This window comes from Plasmodium relictum, assembly GCF_900005765.1.
Source record: "Plasmodium relictum strain SGS1 genome assembly, chromosome: 8".
Taxonomy (NCBI): Eukaryota; Apicomplexa; class Aconoidasida; order Haemosporida; family Plasmodiidae; genus Plasmodium; species Plasmodium relictum.
Window position 1 is genome coordinate 1,013,954 of NC_041686.1, and position 17,631 is coordinate 1,031,584.

Here is a 17,631-nt window from a genome sequence, read left to right on the forward strand (position 1 = left end):
TAAATATTGGTTTACTTTATACTATATTTTTTTTATTTGATGCTATTTTATTTCTTTTATTTAAAATATATATTTGAATAATTTATTATATTTTTTTTTAATTTTTAAAAAATAAAAACAATTTTAAAGATGTACTATTAAAAATTTAAACTTCACTTTTTTTTTTTTTTATAAAGAAAAAACATCTTAAATTATATTTTTACTTTTACTTTGCGTTTTTTCTTTTTTAATTTTTTATTTGCTATGTATGAAATAGGATACACAAAGAATTAAGATTTTTTTTTGGTAAAATTGTTTCTGTATAAAATTTTCCGTTAGTCTTGGAATTCTACACGATGTGATCTTAAGTTTTCAAATCTTCCTCTATATTGATTATTTCTATTTTTACTCAATGGAGATAAACATTTTTTAGGTGGGTCATATCCTTCTATTTTTAAGGGAGGAATTTTTACCTATAATAAATAAATGAAAATATAAGATAAAAAAAAAGTTTAATAAAAAAAATATTAAAAAACATACATATATATATGTATATAATAATAAATTAAAAATATTTTCGTGTGAATAAATTTTTTATACATACTTGTCCTTTATCCCAAATTAATGTTCCCTTTTTTATTGCTTTTATATATTTTTTTCGTATTGGTAATCTATTATAAAATTGCTGTAAAATTGACACAGAATTTATATGGCTTTTATATCTTTTAAAAATCCCAAATTTTGAATAGCATATTGCTGTATTAAATTTAAATAACTTTAATTTTATCATAATTTAAAATACAAATATATATATATATATATATATATATATATATATATATATATATATATATAAAGTTTGAAATACAAGGTATATAATTAATTTTTTAAATGTTTATCCAAAGTCAAGAAAATTTTATTTATGCTAATTTTTGTTTTACTACATTGATTTTACTGAAACATTCATATATTTTGTTGAAGACAAATTATTCAATAAATTTAACTTAAAATGAAAATTTATATATTTCTATAAAAAAAAATTTTTATTCCTAATGTGTTAAAAAAAAAAGATATATATATGTTTTTACGAGTTTATGTATATTTTTATAATATTTTTATTTTCATATTTTTTTAACTATAAAATAAAGTTTATATAAAATTATTTTAAAATAAATTTACTCCTTTTTTATCTTTTAATGATTTATGTAAAAAAAAAATAAAAAAAAAAAATAGATTAACCCTTTAACAAAAACATTCGGGTTATATATTAAGGAAAATTATAGCATATATATATATTTTTATTTAAAAGTTGTCACCATTTTAATTAATTTATATAATCAATTTTAATTTTCTTTTTTTATCATAATATATTTTAATTTATTAATAAAAATAAAAATAAAGTATATTTAATAGAACTTTCACACATTTATTTTTATTGTTCAGAGATTACTTGTGAATTCTTCATATAATTTTTTTTTTCTACAGTTTTTCTATATTTTAATTTTGTTATATATATATATATATATATATATATATATATATATATATATATATATATATATATTTAAAGTATAAAATGTCCCATTTTATAAGATAATATATTTATTTTAATGATTAAGTTTGTCTATCTTAAAAGCTTATAAAAATAATTTAAATTATTAGTGCTCTTAAATTATCATTAATATATTAAATGATATTTATCTATATAATTTAAGGTAAAAAGCAATCTATTTATATTTTTTTAATGATCAAAATAATTAAAATGAAATACTCATATATTTTTGTTTTAAAAATTAAATAAAATGAAAATTAAGAAATTTTTTAATTAAACATAAAAATACACATGTACTATATAAAGTTCTAATGAAAAAAATGAAAATACAAGATGTATAAATAAATACTTATAATTTTTCTTCAATAACATTTTCACTTATTTATTTCCATTTTACTCTTATTGGATAAATATTTTAAAACTATTTTCTATTATTTTTTTTTTTTATACATTTATATGACTTAATAAAATAAAAAAAGTACCAACTTTACAATTTTATAAAATATTTAGCTTATTAAAAATTTATGTTAAAAATAAAATTATAAAATATATGTTTTTCACAAATAAATTGAAAAAAATTAGATCTACAGCTAAAATTTTTAAAATTTATTTTTTCTTTTATGCATATGCAAACTTGTATATTATACAAAATTTGTGAAATTTCCTAGTATGAGTAAAAATTTTTTCCTATAAAATGATATGAATTTTATATTATGTACAAAAATGCTTCACTGTGATAAAAATAACTGTTAAAAAAATATATATTACTTTTATATTTTATCTCAGTGAATCTATAATAGTTTGAAAATTATGATTCATTTTTTTAAAAGTGTATCGCTGTAGAATTTATCTACAGAATATATAATGTTTTGATTTTTTTATCTGTAACTATAGAGTTTATATGAAATTATCTAAATTTTTTATAAGGCGTTTCTTGTTTCGATTTTATATTGATTTTTGTAAATATTAGATTTTAATTTTAATATATGTAATTTTTTTTCAAGAGCTTTTATTTTTTTTTTGTTTAACATTGCTTCATTAAACAATTGTGCATATACTGTAACTAAATGTTTTCTTATATCATCTTCATCATTTAACACTGGTTTCCTTAAATGCTACATAGGAAAAAAAAAAATATATATATATCATTTTGTTTTATTTTTATCAATAATTTTATTTAATAAAATTTCATATATTTTGTGTGAATGAATAGTTCAATACAAGCAATAAAATGGATAATGATGTATAAAGTTTATTTTTTTTTATTTACCGGTGGGACAAGATTATGTACCCAAAATCGGTTATCAGGATTTTCATATTTTTCATTAAATTTTGATGATAAATGTTGAATTCGAAATTTTGCATCTTCACATTTATTTTTTAAACTATTTAACAATTCTGAAAATTGTCCTTGATGATCAAAATTGTTTTCAGAAACATTTCTTTTTTCATGGTCTGTTTTTTCTAAATAATAATTTTTTTCATACTTTACCATATTATCTTTTAAATATTTTTTATTTTCATTAGACTGATAGCTATAATAATATTCAGGGGGCATATTTTGATAAGAAAATGAGTAAGGATTATTTAATTCAGAGTTATAATAAATGAATGGTGGATTGTTGGATATACCTTTATTTAAATAAGAATATTTTATATTAATAGAATCTGAAATATTTTTTTCGCCATATCTTAGAATGTTTATTCTATCTTCTATATCATATTGATCTAGAGAATAAATATGTGAATAATATGTTAATAATCCCTTTTTTATATCATCTATATTGACTTTAATTTCTCCAATTCGTGGTGGATGGGAAATTAAATTTGATTTAGAATATTTTTCCTTATTTTCAGCTAAATAATTATTTGGGATATCTTCATTTGTAGCCATATTAATTTCACATTCGTAATTATTATGATTTATATTTTTACTACTATTGTAATTATTAGATTCATGACATCCCTTCTCTTTGTTATATATTAGCGGATACTCCCTTTGTATTGAGTAAGAGTTTCTTGACTCTGGTGGTAATGTAGGGACAAAATTATGTACATCAACATTGAACAATTGTTTTTGCATTTCTTTCATTTTTTGAGAAGTATTTAGTATATTTTTTAACATTTCATTTTGAAATAATAACTCTTTCTCCATTTTTAGTTTATTTTCATAATTTTCTTTTTTTTTTTTAAGATATTTGGAGTATTCTTTATTTTTTAAGAAACTTTGATTAGGAAGAAATTCTTCATTTGAACTATCAATAAATTCTGTTTTGTAAAACTCCTGAATTTTATCATCATCACATATTTCATAGCTACTTCCAAAATTTTTATTACTATTTTTTTTTTTTTCTACTAAAATTTCTGAATCGTTCATGTCATTTTTGTCATTTACATTAGCATATTTAAAAAATGATTTAGGAGAGTTTGTTAGTTTATTTATGCTAAAAGAAGGAATTTTTGTAAAAGAGCTACTCTTTTCTTTTGAGTGTTCTTTTTCAAAGTTAGTTGCCTACCAAGAATAAATTTATAACTATTCTTTTTACTTAATTTTTTAATATATATATATAATATAAAAGTTTACTTATAATTTATGATACATAAATATTATTTCACATTTTAAAGTAAAAAAGCAAAAAATTATACATATTGTGTTATAAATATATAGTGTAATTTATGTATATAAATGATTTTATAACCTATAAATGATAAATTTCGAAATTAAATTTAAATTAAAAAAAAAAATAGTTATATGCACACAACCACAAGAGAAAAAAAGTCAAACATAAAAATATAAAAAAAAATTGTTGAAATTTAGAAAAATAATTTTTATATATATTCAAGAAAAGTATAAGAAATGTTTATGGAATTTTATTTAAAAATACATTATTTTGCATTTAAAAATAATGTAACTACAATAATATAAGCAATACTCATAGTTTTTTTTTTCAGATGTAAACAATATATGATATATTTAGAATAAAAAAAAAAAATGAATAGTAAGTTACATTCATGATCCTTATGTCAGTTTATAACATTTATTTAACGAACTAATTTATGATATTTTGTTACTTATGGCACAAAATAGCACAGTCTTCAGATATATATACCTGTCTAAAAAAAAAAGAAAAGAAAAAATAGAGCCTACAGACGCATGGGACAAGTAGCATAACTAAAATTTTATGAGAAAAATTAAAACATTATTGGAATTATAGACACATATATTAAATATTTTTGTAATTATCTTTTTTTTATTCTTCTTTTAACATTGATAAAAACATATGTATATATATAAATGAGAAGAAAGAAAAACCATAGATAATTTTTTTTTTTTTTTTATCTAAAATTTAACATTATATAATTATAAATAATTATTTCATTGAAAGCTTAAATATAACTGTATTTATTTTTACATCTCACCTTTTTATCTTTTCTCACATTAAATTCAGTGTGTAATTTTTTTTTTTGTATTATATTTTATTTAGTGCAATTTTTATTATTACTAAAGTTCCATTTATTTTATCTATGTTGTACTTGAACAACAATTGTAAAATGTAGAAATATAAATAGTATAAAAAATGTATTTTTTCCTTTTTTTTCAAAATATATATTTTTATGTTTCAAAAAAAATTGAATAAAAAATTTAATTTTATAAAATAAGAGAAAAAAATTAAAATTTTTAAATTAAAAAAAGAAAAATTAAATGTCTTGAGTGTTGCACACAAAGAAAAAAAAAATATTTATATATATATATATATATATATATATATATATATATACATAAAATATTCAGATAATTTTTAATTAAGAATTGTTCTATAATAAATATTAAATACTAATTACAATAAAGTTGTATAGCATTCTTTATAATTACATAAATTTATCATAAAAAAAAATATATATTTATGTATATATGAAATAAAAAAAAATAAAAAAATTTCCTATAATTTAAAATTATGTTTGATATTGTATTTAAAATTTATTCTAAAATACCAAAAAAATTATAAGATTTTATACGTTTTGTATAAATAATAAAAAAATATAATGGTACAACTTATTTTACATTTAGTTCTATTTTTTTCCCCCTATTTTCGGATTCTCTGATCTCTACGTCATTTATAATCTTTATTTATTTCTGTAACACAAAATAGATTTTTATATAAATTAAAATAATTATTTTTTGAGTATAATTAAAAAAAAAAAAAATAATAAAATAAAATAAATCTATTTTAAAAATTTAATGAAATTAAATTAACAGATATAAAAATATGTGTATACTCTTAAATTTAATTTTATAAGACAATCATATGATTTAAATGAAAATAAAAAAAAATTAAAAAAAGCTTAGTATTTTTTAATAGTGGGAAGAAAAAAAAATTAAATCAAAAAAAAAAAAAGATAAAAGAAAAAAAAATAAATAAAAAATAACGTAAGTTTAAAATAATAAAAATGCAAATATCCATAATGTAAGGGTATAGAATAATAAGAGGCATGTAACGTAAAAAGTGAAAAATCGAAAAAATATATCTACAAACGTATATATATATATATATATAAAATTAACAAATAACTTAATTCCATAATTTAATGGTTTTGTCCATTGAACTTGATAATAAATAGGAAGTTCTACTACCAAAACATGTTTGTGTAACAGTATCAGTATGAGATAAAAGAGTGTTAATTAAAGTAACTTCATTTTTTGTTTCAAAGTTATATATTTGTATATCATTTCCTACTGCAACTGACAAATATTTTCCAGAATAATCAAATGTAATATGTTTTGGTGATTGCTCTAATTCTAATGTTTGAAAACTAAGGGCTTTTCTCAAATCCCATAATCTGACTGTGTTATCTTTAGAACAAGAAGCTAAATAATATCCATTTTCACTAAATGAAATACACTCTACTGCTTTTTTATGTCCTGTTAAAGATGCCTTATATTCTTGACTTTTTATATCATAAATATGAATATTAGAATCATCTGATGCAACTCCTAGCATCATTCCATCAGGGTGAATAGATACATTTTTAAAAGAACTTGGGTTATTTTTACAAATTTTAATAGTTTTAGAAGTTTCTAAATCATGTAAAATCCATGTATTATCTTTAGAAGAGCTTATAAAGCAATTTTCTAAAGGATGCAAAGACAGTGACGTTATATTATCTTTATGTTTTTTTATTACATGAGAAGTAACATATTCGTTAGTATCAGAATCTCCTTTCCATATTCTGATAGTTTTATCATTAGATCCAGAAATACATATAAAATTTGATGGGTGAGATACGATTGAATTAATTTTTTTTAAATGTCCTTGTAATTTCGATAAGATTTTATTATCAGATAAAGAGACATAATATATATTTCCATCTTTTCCTCCAGAAAAAAAGTTATGATTTGTATGATCATCGTAATAATTATATTTATATTTATTAGCATCTAGAGATAAGCATGTTACCCCTGCTATTACTGAAGAATGTATATTAAATTCATTTGAATTTTTAAATTCTTTCCATTGATCAACCGAACAGACATTTTCAATTTTTCTTTTTTTTCTTTTCATCAATAAATCCTTTGCAACTGTTTGCATTTCATTTAATAAATCTTCAGTTATTCCTATTTCAAATTCATTTATATCACTTCCACTTTTTAATTGAAAAATTTGATTTCTTAAATTATCTATTTCTTCTTTATAATTATTTTTTTCTTTTAATAATTTTGCAATAACTCTTGTTGCTGCATCATACTGATATAAACTATGGCTAAGTTGATTTCTAATATCATTAACATGTGTTCTTAAACTGAACATTTCAGATATTATGGAGTCCCACTCAGTTTGAAAAATTGATAACAGACCTGGAATGCTACTCGCGGTAATTGGTCTTGGTTTAACTATTTTTTCATTTTTAATTGGATATAAATCTTGTAGAGTTAACAGTTCTCCACTTACTGGGCATATACCGTAGTTTATTATGTGCTTTTCAATTAATCTTTTTTCAAATATATAACCAGTTTTACTTACAACAGGCTCTTCTGGTGTTTGCCCACTTATAGTACATAATATCGACATTGTTTCCCTTTTATCTTTTCCTTTTTTTTTTTTTTTTCTATTTTAAATATGCTTATATTTATTATGTATATGTATTATTAAAAACATATATATATATAAAAGAAAAAATATGTTTTTTTAATATATTATTCCCTTAGTTTATTAATAATTCTGTTGTTTTATTTACTTTATATAACTTTAAACTGGTTTATATTTAGATTATATTTTTATCTGTTTATTTTTTTTTTTATATTTTTTCTATTTTTGTTTTCAATGCCATAAAAATTTTGTACAAAAGAAAATTTTATTAATTTTTTTTCTAATTTATTATTACGAAAACATAAAAACTAAAGTTTTATGTTTTTTTTTTCCTCTTTTTGAAATATCATATATAATCTCACGAAATATTAAGTTTGTTTGATTCATTTAAATTCTTAAAAGAAAAAAATTTATGATTGAAATGGACTTTTTTTCTTTTTTTTTTTATATGATGCTTATATTTAATTCTTCTCTTCTTTTTTATTAATTAAAAATCTAATATATATTATTTCATTGGTTCAAAAAAGTATAATAGAAGATTCAAAAAAAAATTTTAAATAAAAAAAAATTTTAAAAAACCTATTTTTATTTTTACTGAAAGAGAAAAAGATACTATTTTGGGGGAATTTTTTTTTTTTTTATAGTTACTACTTATAGGTATTGTAAAGATATTCTTTATTATTCCCATTTATCTTTTTTTTTTTTTAATTTAAAAGTATAATACATAAATTCAAAATTTTCATGCAGACTTATGTTAACATTTTAAATAAGTTATTAATGAAGATGCTAAATTTTTTCCTTTACAAGTTAAAAAAAAATTAAAATATTAATAAAATTTTAAAGTTGTAAAAACTTATATAATAATAAATGATATATACATTTTATACATTGTTTGCCCTTGCTATTTAGATTGGATTATGTAAATGAAGAAATTTTTAATGAAAATTATTGATATTTTTAAGAAATAAGTGAAATTATGATTACAAAAACTACTGATTAATTAAGGAAAAATGTGTTATCCTAAAAAATTGATATGTATAGTATGAGTTTCTACTTTTTTTTATTTATAAGCATACCATTTTTATGATAATTACTATTAAAATATTATATATAATTATTTATTTATAAATTTTTTATAATTTTTTTTTTTCTTTAAAGTTATCAAAGAGTTTTCATGCCTTTAATAAAATAAAATTAAACATTTGCTTAAATATATATGAAAAAAAAAATATGTTAAAAAGAATTAGTATAGACAAAATGTTATTTGTGTGAATACTTTTAATATATTTTTTTTTAAAGGAAAAATTTTAAATTAATTAAATGAATATCTGATTAGTATATATATTAATTTTTTTTAAATTTTATTTTTTCTTTGGATATCCTAAAATTATTTCTATATTATTTAAAAAATTTTCAGTCCATCCGTTTTTGCATCTTTCTAAAACTCCTCCTACAATTAAAAATAAAAATTATTGTTTACATCTATGGATAAATAAAATATATATATAAATCTAAAAAAAATGTAAATACTTTAATTTATATTTTATTAATTTTTATTTAATAGTAAATATATAGAATGTAATATGTATTTTATTTCTATCTTATTTCCAAGGTAAAAAATAAGATATATAGTTAAAGAAGTGAGCATATAAAAAATATTAAAAAAATAAACTGTCTTATATATGATAAATTTTAAAAATAATAATATTCATATGATTAAACAAAATAAATCTTTATTTATTAAAGATAATACAACGTTATAATGATGATCACCTTCATTGTACTTGTTGGTTAGAGGAATATTTTCATGTTTCAATTTTAGTAAACTATGATTTTCCTTAATATCTATAAATTCTAATGTTACAGTACTATAATCAGCATCTTTCCAATCACGAAATTTCCATTTCTGAATTAATTTTTTGTTCTTTTGAATTTCAACAAATTCTCCATATATACTTCCTGAGAATAAGGTAAACTTTCCTCCAACTTTTAATTCCTGCTTATTTTTATAAATTATATCAAAACTATTTGTATTTTTTAATATATTTATAAATATAATGAACTTTTTTTAGGATAAATAATAGATTATAAAAAAATAAATAAATAAATAAAATAAAAAAGAATAAAACAAAACATAAATTATGCATTAAAATATTTCTTTTTCTTTTTTGTTTATTTTTATATAACCACTTCAGCTAAAGACCCTCTGGATAACCTCGTTAATGTAGAGGGATCTGTAAAGGTATTAAATAAAACCTCTGAAGGAACATAATATTCTTCTTGAATTTCAAAACTCATTTTAAAGAATATAAAAAATGATACTAAAAATATATTTTTTTAAAAAAAAAAGGAGGGAAAAACAAATTACGATGAAATATATATATTTATGCTAAATGAATTTATTTAAATTTTTTTATTATTGCCACAAAAAATATTTATCTCAAATTTTTGAACGTATAAATTATTAAATAAAATGTTGTTCTTTTAATAATATTTAATATCTATTTTTGATATATTTTCTCCTTACAGTCAAAAAAATTTTAACTTGTTTTTTAGAATTATTTATATATCTCACAAATAAGAATAAAATGAGGATTATATCAATTTTTTTTTTAAAATTTAAGTTCCTTTTTCTTAAATTTTAAATTCAGTTTTATATTTTTTTCATATTTTAATTATTATAATTTAAAAGACATTTATTTAAACTTACTAAAACTAAACTATTTGATTTATTTACCAAAGAACATATATATTAACCTTAATATTTTTAGAAAATTAGTAAAAAAAATGAGGAAACTACATATTTAACTTAAAACCAATAAATGATATATTTTATTTGAAAAAAAAAAGAAGAAAAAAAAAGAAGGCATCCTTAATAACTGTAATATATATAACCTTTGAATTTGAATGCAAAAAAAAATTTTACATACAAGGAAAAAAACGAGAAAAGAAAATTAAAAAAATTAATTACCTTTCTAAAACATTTTTTGTAAAATGAATGTTATTAAGTCAAGAAAAAAAAGCAAAGCATAATTTTACTAAGCACAATTTTCTTATTTTAATTGTTCGAAATATTGAAAAAAACAATTATTCATTAAAAATAGTAAATTTTGAACTTGAATAACTAATTTAATATTTGTAAAAATAAAAAAGTAACAAAATTTAAGTTTCTTATTAATTTTTTTGTATATTTCCCTTTTTTCTCTTGTTAAATTTTTTTTAAATATGAAATTTCGATTTTAATGATATAACTTTCGTAAGAAATGAAAAAATTATGAATTTTTATTATTATTTGTTAATGTAAAATAATGTCAAAAAAAAAAAAAAAAAAATTTAACGAGAATTGAAAAAAAATTTATATATCTTTATTGAAATAAAAAAAATATAATTAAAATAAGAATATATGTATATATATATATATATATAATTAATAAAATAAATAGTATATTATTAATATAATTAACAATAAGTTCTATATATGTAAAATGATTGATAAATTAAAAATTTTTTGCCTTTAAAAAAAGGCTACAAAAATTGCTCTCTGCTTTTGCAAGCATTGAGACGGGAATTGGAGTAGTTTTCAACTAGCAATAATCGCGTATCCGTTAGTCGTCATTTACAGCGATAATGCCCCTCCCGCAAGGATGTTTGTATAAGTATATTGTTTTAATTATGTATTTTTTTCAATATTAAAATTGTACCTATAGAAATTTAATAAATCTTCTTTTCGTTTTCTTTAAATTTTTATGTAAAAAAAAATAATATAATTTTTTTAAATTAATTTTTAACTCTTATATTTTAAAATTGAAAATTAAAAAAAACTATAATTTTATTGTTAAAGAAATTAATGTAATTTTTAATTTACTTTTTTTCTTAAATTTTTTTGGTATTTTTTTTTTTTATGAAAGCTTTTTAATTTTTTTTTGGTAATTTATAATTATTTAATCAAATTATTAAATTTACACTTAAACTTTTTTATTTTTTTACTAGATTTTAACACATTTTTTATTTCAATATTTTGTTCATTAAAACGTAAATGTATTGTTATTTTATTTACAATTTTGATAATACACTCAATTTCTTCATTCACCCATAATTTTATGCAAATAAAAATAAAATATAATAATTATTCCTATTTTATTTTTAAGAATACTTTTATGCTTTGCAATATATATATTTATTTAATTATTTATAATTATTTCAATATGTAGAATATGTGCATACTTATTTACTGTATTGTTATTTTTTGTATATTTTTTTATGAACACTGCACATAGTTGCCTAAATATAAAAAAAATATAAAAGAATTGAATTTCTTTTTATTCATTAGCTATAAACTTTTAATGAAAATATATTTGTAATTTATAAATATTTTTAAAATAAATTAATGAAATAATTATTTTATAATTTGTGCATTATTCAACTATGAAGAATTTATTTTATTTGTTACATTAAAAATGAAGCTCTTTTTGGTTCTCATATAACTTCTAAGTATCATTGTTGAAAAAAAAAAAAGGAAAAAAATGTCTTTTTTTTTTGCTTTTTTAGTTATTAACTAATTTATTCTTTTCTAAATATTCTTATTATAAGTATTTTTTTAAACTAAAAACTATGTAACTTTTTTATTGAAAACCTTTTAAAAAAATACTACAATTTTCACTTGGTATGACTATTATGCAATTCTTTTGTATTTTTTTTAAGATACTGAAGCAATAATATATTTTTATGGAAAGATATAGATATATGTAGTTAAAAAAAAAAAAGAAAAAAAAATATGAAAAAATGGGTTCTTAAATAATATCCTAAGTTTTTATTTCGTGCTATAACTTGATTTTTTTTTTTTTTTTTTTTTTGAAACTCGAAAAAAACAGTAACATTTTTTAATAAAATTTATGTTAATATGATAGCATTTAAAAATGTGGCAATTAATAATTTTTTTTTGACTTTTTTTTTTTTTTTAACATTTTTATTCATTTTAAGTAATATTTTAATTATTTTAATCCTCATAATGAGATATTTTTTTATTTTTACATACTAATTTGTTAAATTGAACTTTGTAAAAATTTATTCCGTTTTATTATGATTATGTTTTTTTCTTGTATGTACAATTAAAGTTACATGTTTTATATAGCATTACTCACTGTTTTATTTTTCCTTTTTATAATTTTACTATTATAAAATTTTAATAATTCTTTATATATTTGAAAATTATGCAAGTGTTTTGTTTTTTTTTGTAAATCAAAATTTTTTTATTCTTTTATAATATGGCTGAACTTATAGCTTCATTTTTATCTAACTTTGGTTTATTATTTTCTGATGCGGGTTGTTGTAGCAAGCAAAAGGTTAAACTTAAAAATATAAATTTTTGTGGGTTTGAGGAATTGCTAAATAACAAAACAAAAAAAGTACTAAATGAAAAAAAAAAAATAAGTAACTTCATAAATATTTGTAATTCTAAAGAGGGTTATAGCATATCTAAATATTACTTGGATGGGTGCATCAAAAAAAAGGATGTAATATATAATATAGAAGGTAGTAACTTAAATAAAAGTAATAATTGTAGCATTTATATGAATAATAGAGAGGATGATGAATCAAACACAGTCATAGATTTAGATAATGAAATACTCATAGGTAATTTTCAATTTAATAGTTCGAGGGATGATGGCAAATCTTCATTTGATAATAACCAATATTCTATAAATTATGATGAGAATAATTTAGAAATACAGAGAATGAATAAAAATACAGATGAAAAAATTAAAAGATTAAAAAACAGCTCAAATGATTTATATGAAAATGAATCAATTAATAATAGCTCTTCCAACAAAAAAAATACTACTGATAAAAATTATAATTATATAATTTCAAAACAAAATGCAAAAAAAACAAATATGCTATCAAATGATAAATCTAAAAATAGAAAGAAAAATTTATTTTCATATCCTACTACTACTACAAAATTTAATTTTCCTTTATCTCATCCATCCGGTTCATATAAAGATGCAGCTTCCGATGCTTCATCGGAATTTTTTTCAGTAGTTAGTAATCTTAAATCTAACATATAGTTTGAGAATAACTCAAATATGAAAAAGAGTTAAAATATTATTGATTATAAAGTTTTACTAATTCTCTTTATTAGCAAATAAAAAAGATAAAAAATTAAAAGAAAATTACTAAAATATAAAAAAAAAATTTAATTTATATTAATAATAGAAAAATTCTTGACAGGAAAAAAAAAGGATTTAATAGTTTTTTTATATTATGTAGATATAACGTCATCTATATTCTTTAATAATCTAACATTTTAACATAAAAAAGAAAAAAAAGAAATATACATTTATATTCTTTCGTTAAAATTTGTTATTATTCTAATTTTTTTTTTTTTTTTTTTTGTGTAATTTTTTTTTATAATTAAGTTGTAAATCATCTCTATTCTAAATTATCATTATATAATTTTATTTAATGGATATAAATAATCATTATATAAATTATTTCGTTTAATATCTTTTTTTCTTTTTTTTCTTTTTTTGTTATTTATTTTTTGAATGGCCTCTTTTTTTTTTAATCTTTTTAAACTGATAAACTTTTAATTATTTGATGAAAATATTTTTATAGAAGTGTGTATTTAATATTTATATTATATATGAAAAATAGTTCATTTTTTTTTTTTTTATTATTATTCTTTATTATGTTTTTTCTTTTGTTATCTTTTCAGCAACAATAATATGAATACTCATAATTGATAAAATAGTTTTTTCGTAAACTATTTCAAAATTACGATTTAGTTTATTTTTTGTGTTTCTAACATTATATATATTAAAATATAACTTTTAATTTTAGGAGTTATAAAATTTAAAAAAAAATAAAGTAAAAACGAATATAAATAAATAATACAATATCTTAAAGTACATTAAATAAAAAAATAAATATATAAATTAAAAATTTTTAGTAACTTTACTGATTTACTTTTTTTTTTTTTTTTTCTCTTTATGCATAAATATATGTATTTTATATTTTTTAATTTGAAAATACAAAAATCAATGAAATTTAAATTTGTTTTGTTTAAACTTTTTTTTATTCATTAAAAAGAAGTGATATAAAAAAAAATTTTAATTTTATATAAATATACTGATACATATTCTTAATTTTCTTTTTTTCCCTTCTTTTCAAAATAATAAAAACGTGAAAAAATTCATCATACTATACGAAAAATAAATATATATATTTTCCTTTTTTTTTTTTTTTTGTAAAAATATATATTATCAAAATATATCTTCAGAATGAGTCATTTAATGGTATACTATATATGTTTTTCTTTAAAAAAGAAAAGAAAAAAAAAAACAATAAATAAATATATTTATTTAGAAATTTTTATGTATATAAGTTTTCTATTATTTTTATTTATTTAATTAATTTAGAGTGTTGCTTATTTTACTTATTATTTTATTCATAAATTATTTTTATGTATTTATATATGTCTGTGTATATGAACTTTATTATTAAATATATTTATATATTAAATATGTATATATATTTTTTTTGTAGTCATTACCAATAGTTCTATTGAAGGAGGGCACAGATAAATCTCAAGGAAAGAGTCAAATAATAAGAAATATCAATGCTTGTCAAATAATAGTAGATATTGTAAAAACAACATTAGGTCCTAGAGGAATGGATAAATTGATATATACAGATAAAGAAGTAACGATAACAAACGATGGAGCTACAGTTATGAATTTATTGAACATAACTCATCCAGCTGCTTCAATTTTAGTTGATATTGCAAAATCACAAGATGATGAAGTAGGAGATGGTACTACCTCAGTAGTAATAGTAGCTGGAGAATTATTAAATGAAGCAAAAGGTTTATTAAATGATGGTATAGAACCTAATATGATAATAGATGGATTTAGAAATGCATGCAATGTTGCTATAAATAAATTGAATGAATTAAGTTTAAATTTTTCTAGTAAAAATGAAGAAGAAAAGAAAAATATTTTATTAAAATGTGCACAAACAGCTTTAAATTCCAAATTGGTATCTAATCACAAAGCCTTCTTTGCTGAATTAGTAGTTAATGCTGCTTATAAATTAGGAGATAATTTAGACAAATCAAATATAGGCATAAAAAAAGTAACAGGAGGATCTTGTTTAGACACTCAATTAATATATGGAGTAGCTTTTAAGAAAACTTTTTCTTATGCAGGTTTTGAACAGCAACCCAAAAAATTTAATAACCCGAAAATTTTATTATTAAATGTAGAATTGGAATTAAAAGCAGAAAAAGAAAATGCAGAAGTGAGAATCGAAAATCCCAATGAGTACAATTCTATTGTACAAGCAGAATGGGATATTATATTTAAAAAATTAAATCTAATAAAAGATAGTGGTGCTAATATTGTTTTATCTAAGCTTCCAATAGGTGATATAGCTACACAATTTTTTGCTGATCACAATATTTTTTGTGCTGGTAGAGTAGAAGATGCTGATTTAAAAAGAACTGCCAATGCAACAGGAGCTATTATTCAAACCTCATTATTTAATTTAAATGAAAACATTTTAGGTAACTGTGGTATTTTTGAAGAAGTGCAAATAGGTAATGAGAGGTATAACATATTTAAAGAATGTTTAAAAACTAAATCAGTAACAATAATATTAAGAGGTGGAGCTAAACAATTTATAGAGGAAGTAGAAAGATCAATTAACGATGCAATTATGATAGTATTAAGATGTATGAGTAATTCTGAAATCGTACCTGGTGCTGGATCAATTGAAATGCAATTATCAAAATATTTAAGAATATATAGTAGATCTATATGTAATAAAGAACAAATCGTTTTATATTCTTTTGCAAAAGCACTGGAATCTATTCCAAGACATCTATCACATAATGCCGGTTATGATTCTACCGATATTTTAAATAAATTAAGAAAAAAACATTCAGAAGAAACAAATGACATATGGTATGGAGTTGACTGCTTAGAGGGAGATATAATCAACGCATATGAACATTGCATATTTGAAGTTACTAAAATTAAAAGAAATGTAATATATAGTGCAACAGAAGCAGCTTGCTTAATTTTATCTATTGATGAAACTATTAAAAATCCTAGTAGTTCTGACAAAGCACCTAGAAATCCATATGCCTAGAAAAAAAAATTTAAATAAAATAAATAAATGAGCAAAAAAAAAAAAAAAAATACAAAATAATTATAATTTATTTTATTTTATGTAATTAAAATAATTTGAATTTCCCTAAATAAGCACATTCAAAAATATATGGTTAAATTTATTTTTATATAATTCAAATGATACAAACTTTTTATAAAAAAAATTCTTAAATTGTAAATCTAAATTCATATGGTTGCATTTTAAATTATATTATTTTCTTTAAAATTGTAGTAACAAGCCTAATTTATTATGTAGTTTATATAAAATATATTAAATTTTATAGAATAAGAAAAAAAATTATTGAATATAAATCTGAATACATTAGATAATTCATGTTAAGTATATGAACCTTTACTATTATACATATATATGTCAATTTTCTATATCTTTTTTATTTATTTATTTATTTTATTTATTTTTTATTAATATTTTATCAACAAATTAAATATATATTTTCATTTTTTTTTTTTTTTTTTTTGAAAAGAGAAAAAAAAAAGTTTTTCATTTTATATAATAAAACTTATTTTTAAAAAAATTAAAAATTTATATATTTTATAGAATATAAAAAAATATGAATTTATGTAAAAGTTTATTTAACAAAAAAAGAGTTCTCAATAACTCAACAATTATATCTATAAAGCTTATTATGATATATTACTTAAAAAAAATTAGTATAGAAAAGATAAAGACGTAATGAAGTATATATTGTGAACAAATATAAGGAAAAAGCAAAAATTCAAAGTTTTAGAACATGAGAGAAAAAAAATTATATAAAATAAACACAATAGAATTATAAATATAAAAATAATTTAATATTGATAAAGAGCTTTGCCTATTCAT

General features: G+C 18.4%; 6 protein-coding genes and 1 non-coding gene across 7 annotated transcripts; 2 read left to right on the top strand and 5 right to left on the bottom strand.

The window, feature by feature from the left end:
* Positions 1–314: 314 nt before the first annotated feature.
* On the bottom strand, positions 315–769 carry PRELSG_0826800 (conserved protein, unknown function; the record flags this gene model as incomplete). The annotated part of the gene is made up of 2 exons (XM_028676348.1): positions 315–452; positions 584–769. The coding sequence occupies 2 exons, from the start codon at positions 767–769 to the stop codon at positions 315–317; spliced, it is 324 nt and encodes a 107-aa protein (XP_028532845.1).
* Positions 770–2,451: 1,682 nt separating this feature from the next.
* On the bottom strand, positions 2,452–3,908 carry PRELSG_0826900 (conserved Plasmodium protein, unknown function; the record flags this gene model as incomplete). Its single annotated transcript, XM_028676349.1, has 2 exons — positions 2,452–2,646; positions 2,802–3,908. 2 exons carry the CDS (start codon positions 3,906–3,908, stop codon positions 2,452–2,454), a joined length of 1,302 nt encoding a protein of 433 aa, XP_028532846.1.
* A 2,194-nt stretch (positions 3,909–6,102) lies between these two features.
* PRPF19 (pre-mRNA-processing factor 19, putative) lies at positions 6,103–7,599 on the bottom strand (the record flags this gene model as incomplete). The annotated part of the gene is made up of 1 exon (XM_028676350.1): positions 6,103–7,599. One exon carries the CDS (start codon positions 7,597–7,599, stop codon positions 6,103–6,105), a length of 1,497 nt encoding a protein of 498 aa, XP_028532847.1.
* A 1,379-nt stretch (positions 7,600–8,978) lies between these two features.
* PRELSG_0827100 (activator of Hsp90 ATPase, putative) lies at positions 8,979–9,915 on the bottom strand (the record flags this gene model as incomplete). The annotated part of the gene is made up of 3 exons (XM_028676351.1): positions 8,979–9,067; positions 9,391–9,613; positions 9,805–9,915. The coding sequence occupies 3 exons, from the start codon at positions 9,913–9,915 to the stop codon at positions 8,979–8,981; spliced, it is 423 nt and encodes a 140-aa protein (XP_028532848.1).
* Positions 9,916–11,129: 1,214 nt separating this feature from the next.
* PRELSG_0827200 lies at positions 11,130–11,263 on the bottom strand. Its single transcript, XR_003699261.1, has one exon. It is a non-coding gene; the product is annotated as a U4 spliceosomal RNA (small nuclear RNA).
* Positions 11,264–12,881: 1,618 nt separating this feature from the next.
* PRELSG_0827300 (conserved Plasmodium protein, unknown function) lies at positions 12,882–13,685 on the top strand (the record flags this gene model as incomplete). The annotated part of the gene is made up of 1 exon (XM_028676352.1): positions 12,882–13,685. The coding sequence occupies one exon, from the start codon at positions 12,882–12,884 to the stop codon at positions 13,683–13,685; it is 804 nt and encodes a 267-aa protein (XP_028532849.1).
* A 1,215-nt stretch (positions 13,686–14,900) lies between these two features.
* On the top strand, positions 14,901–16,770 carry CCT7 (T-complex protein 1 subunit eta, putative; the record flags this gene model as incomplete). The annotated part of the gene is made up of 2 exons (XM_028676353.1): positions 14,901–14,915; positions 15,166–16,770. The coding sequence occupies 2 exons, from the start codon at positions 14,901–14,903 to the stop codon at positions 16,768–16,770; spliced, it is 1,620 nt and encodes a 539-aa protein (XP_028532850.1).
* Positions 16,771–17,631: the final 861 nt, after the last annotated feature.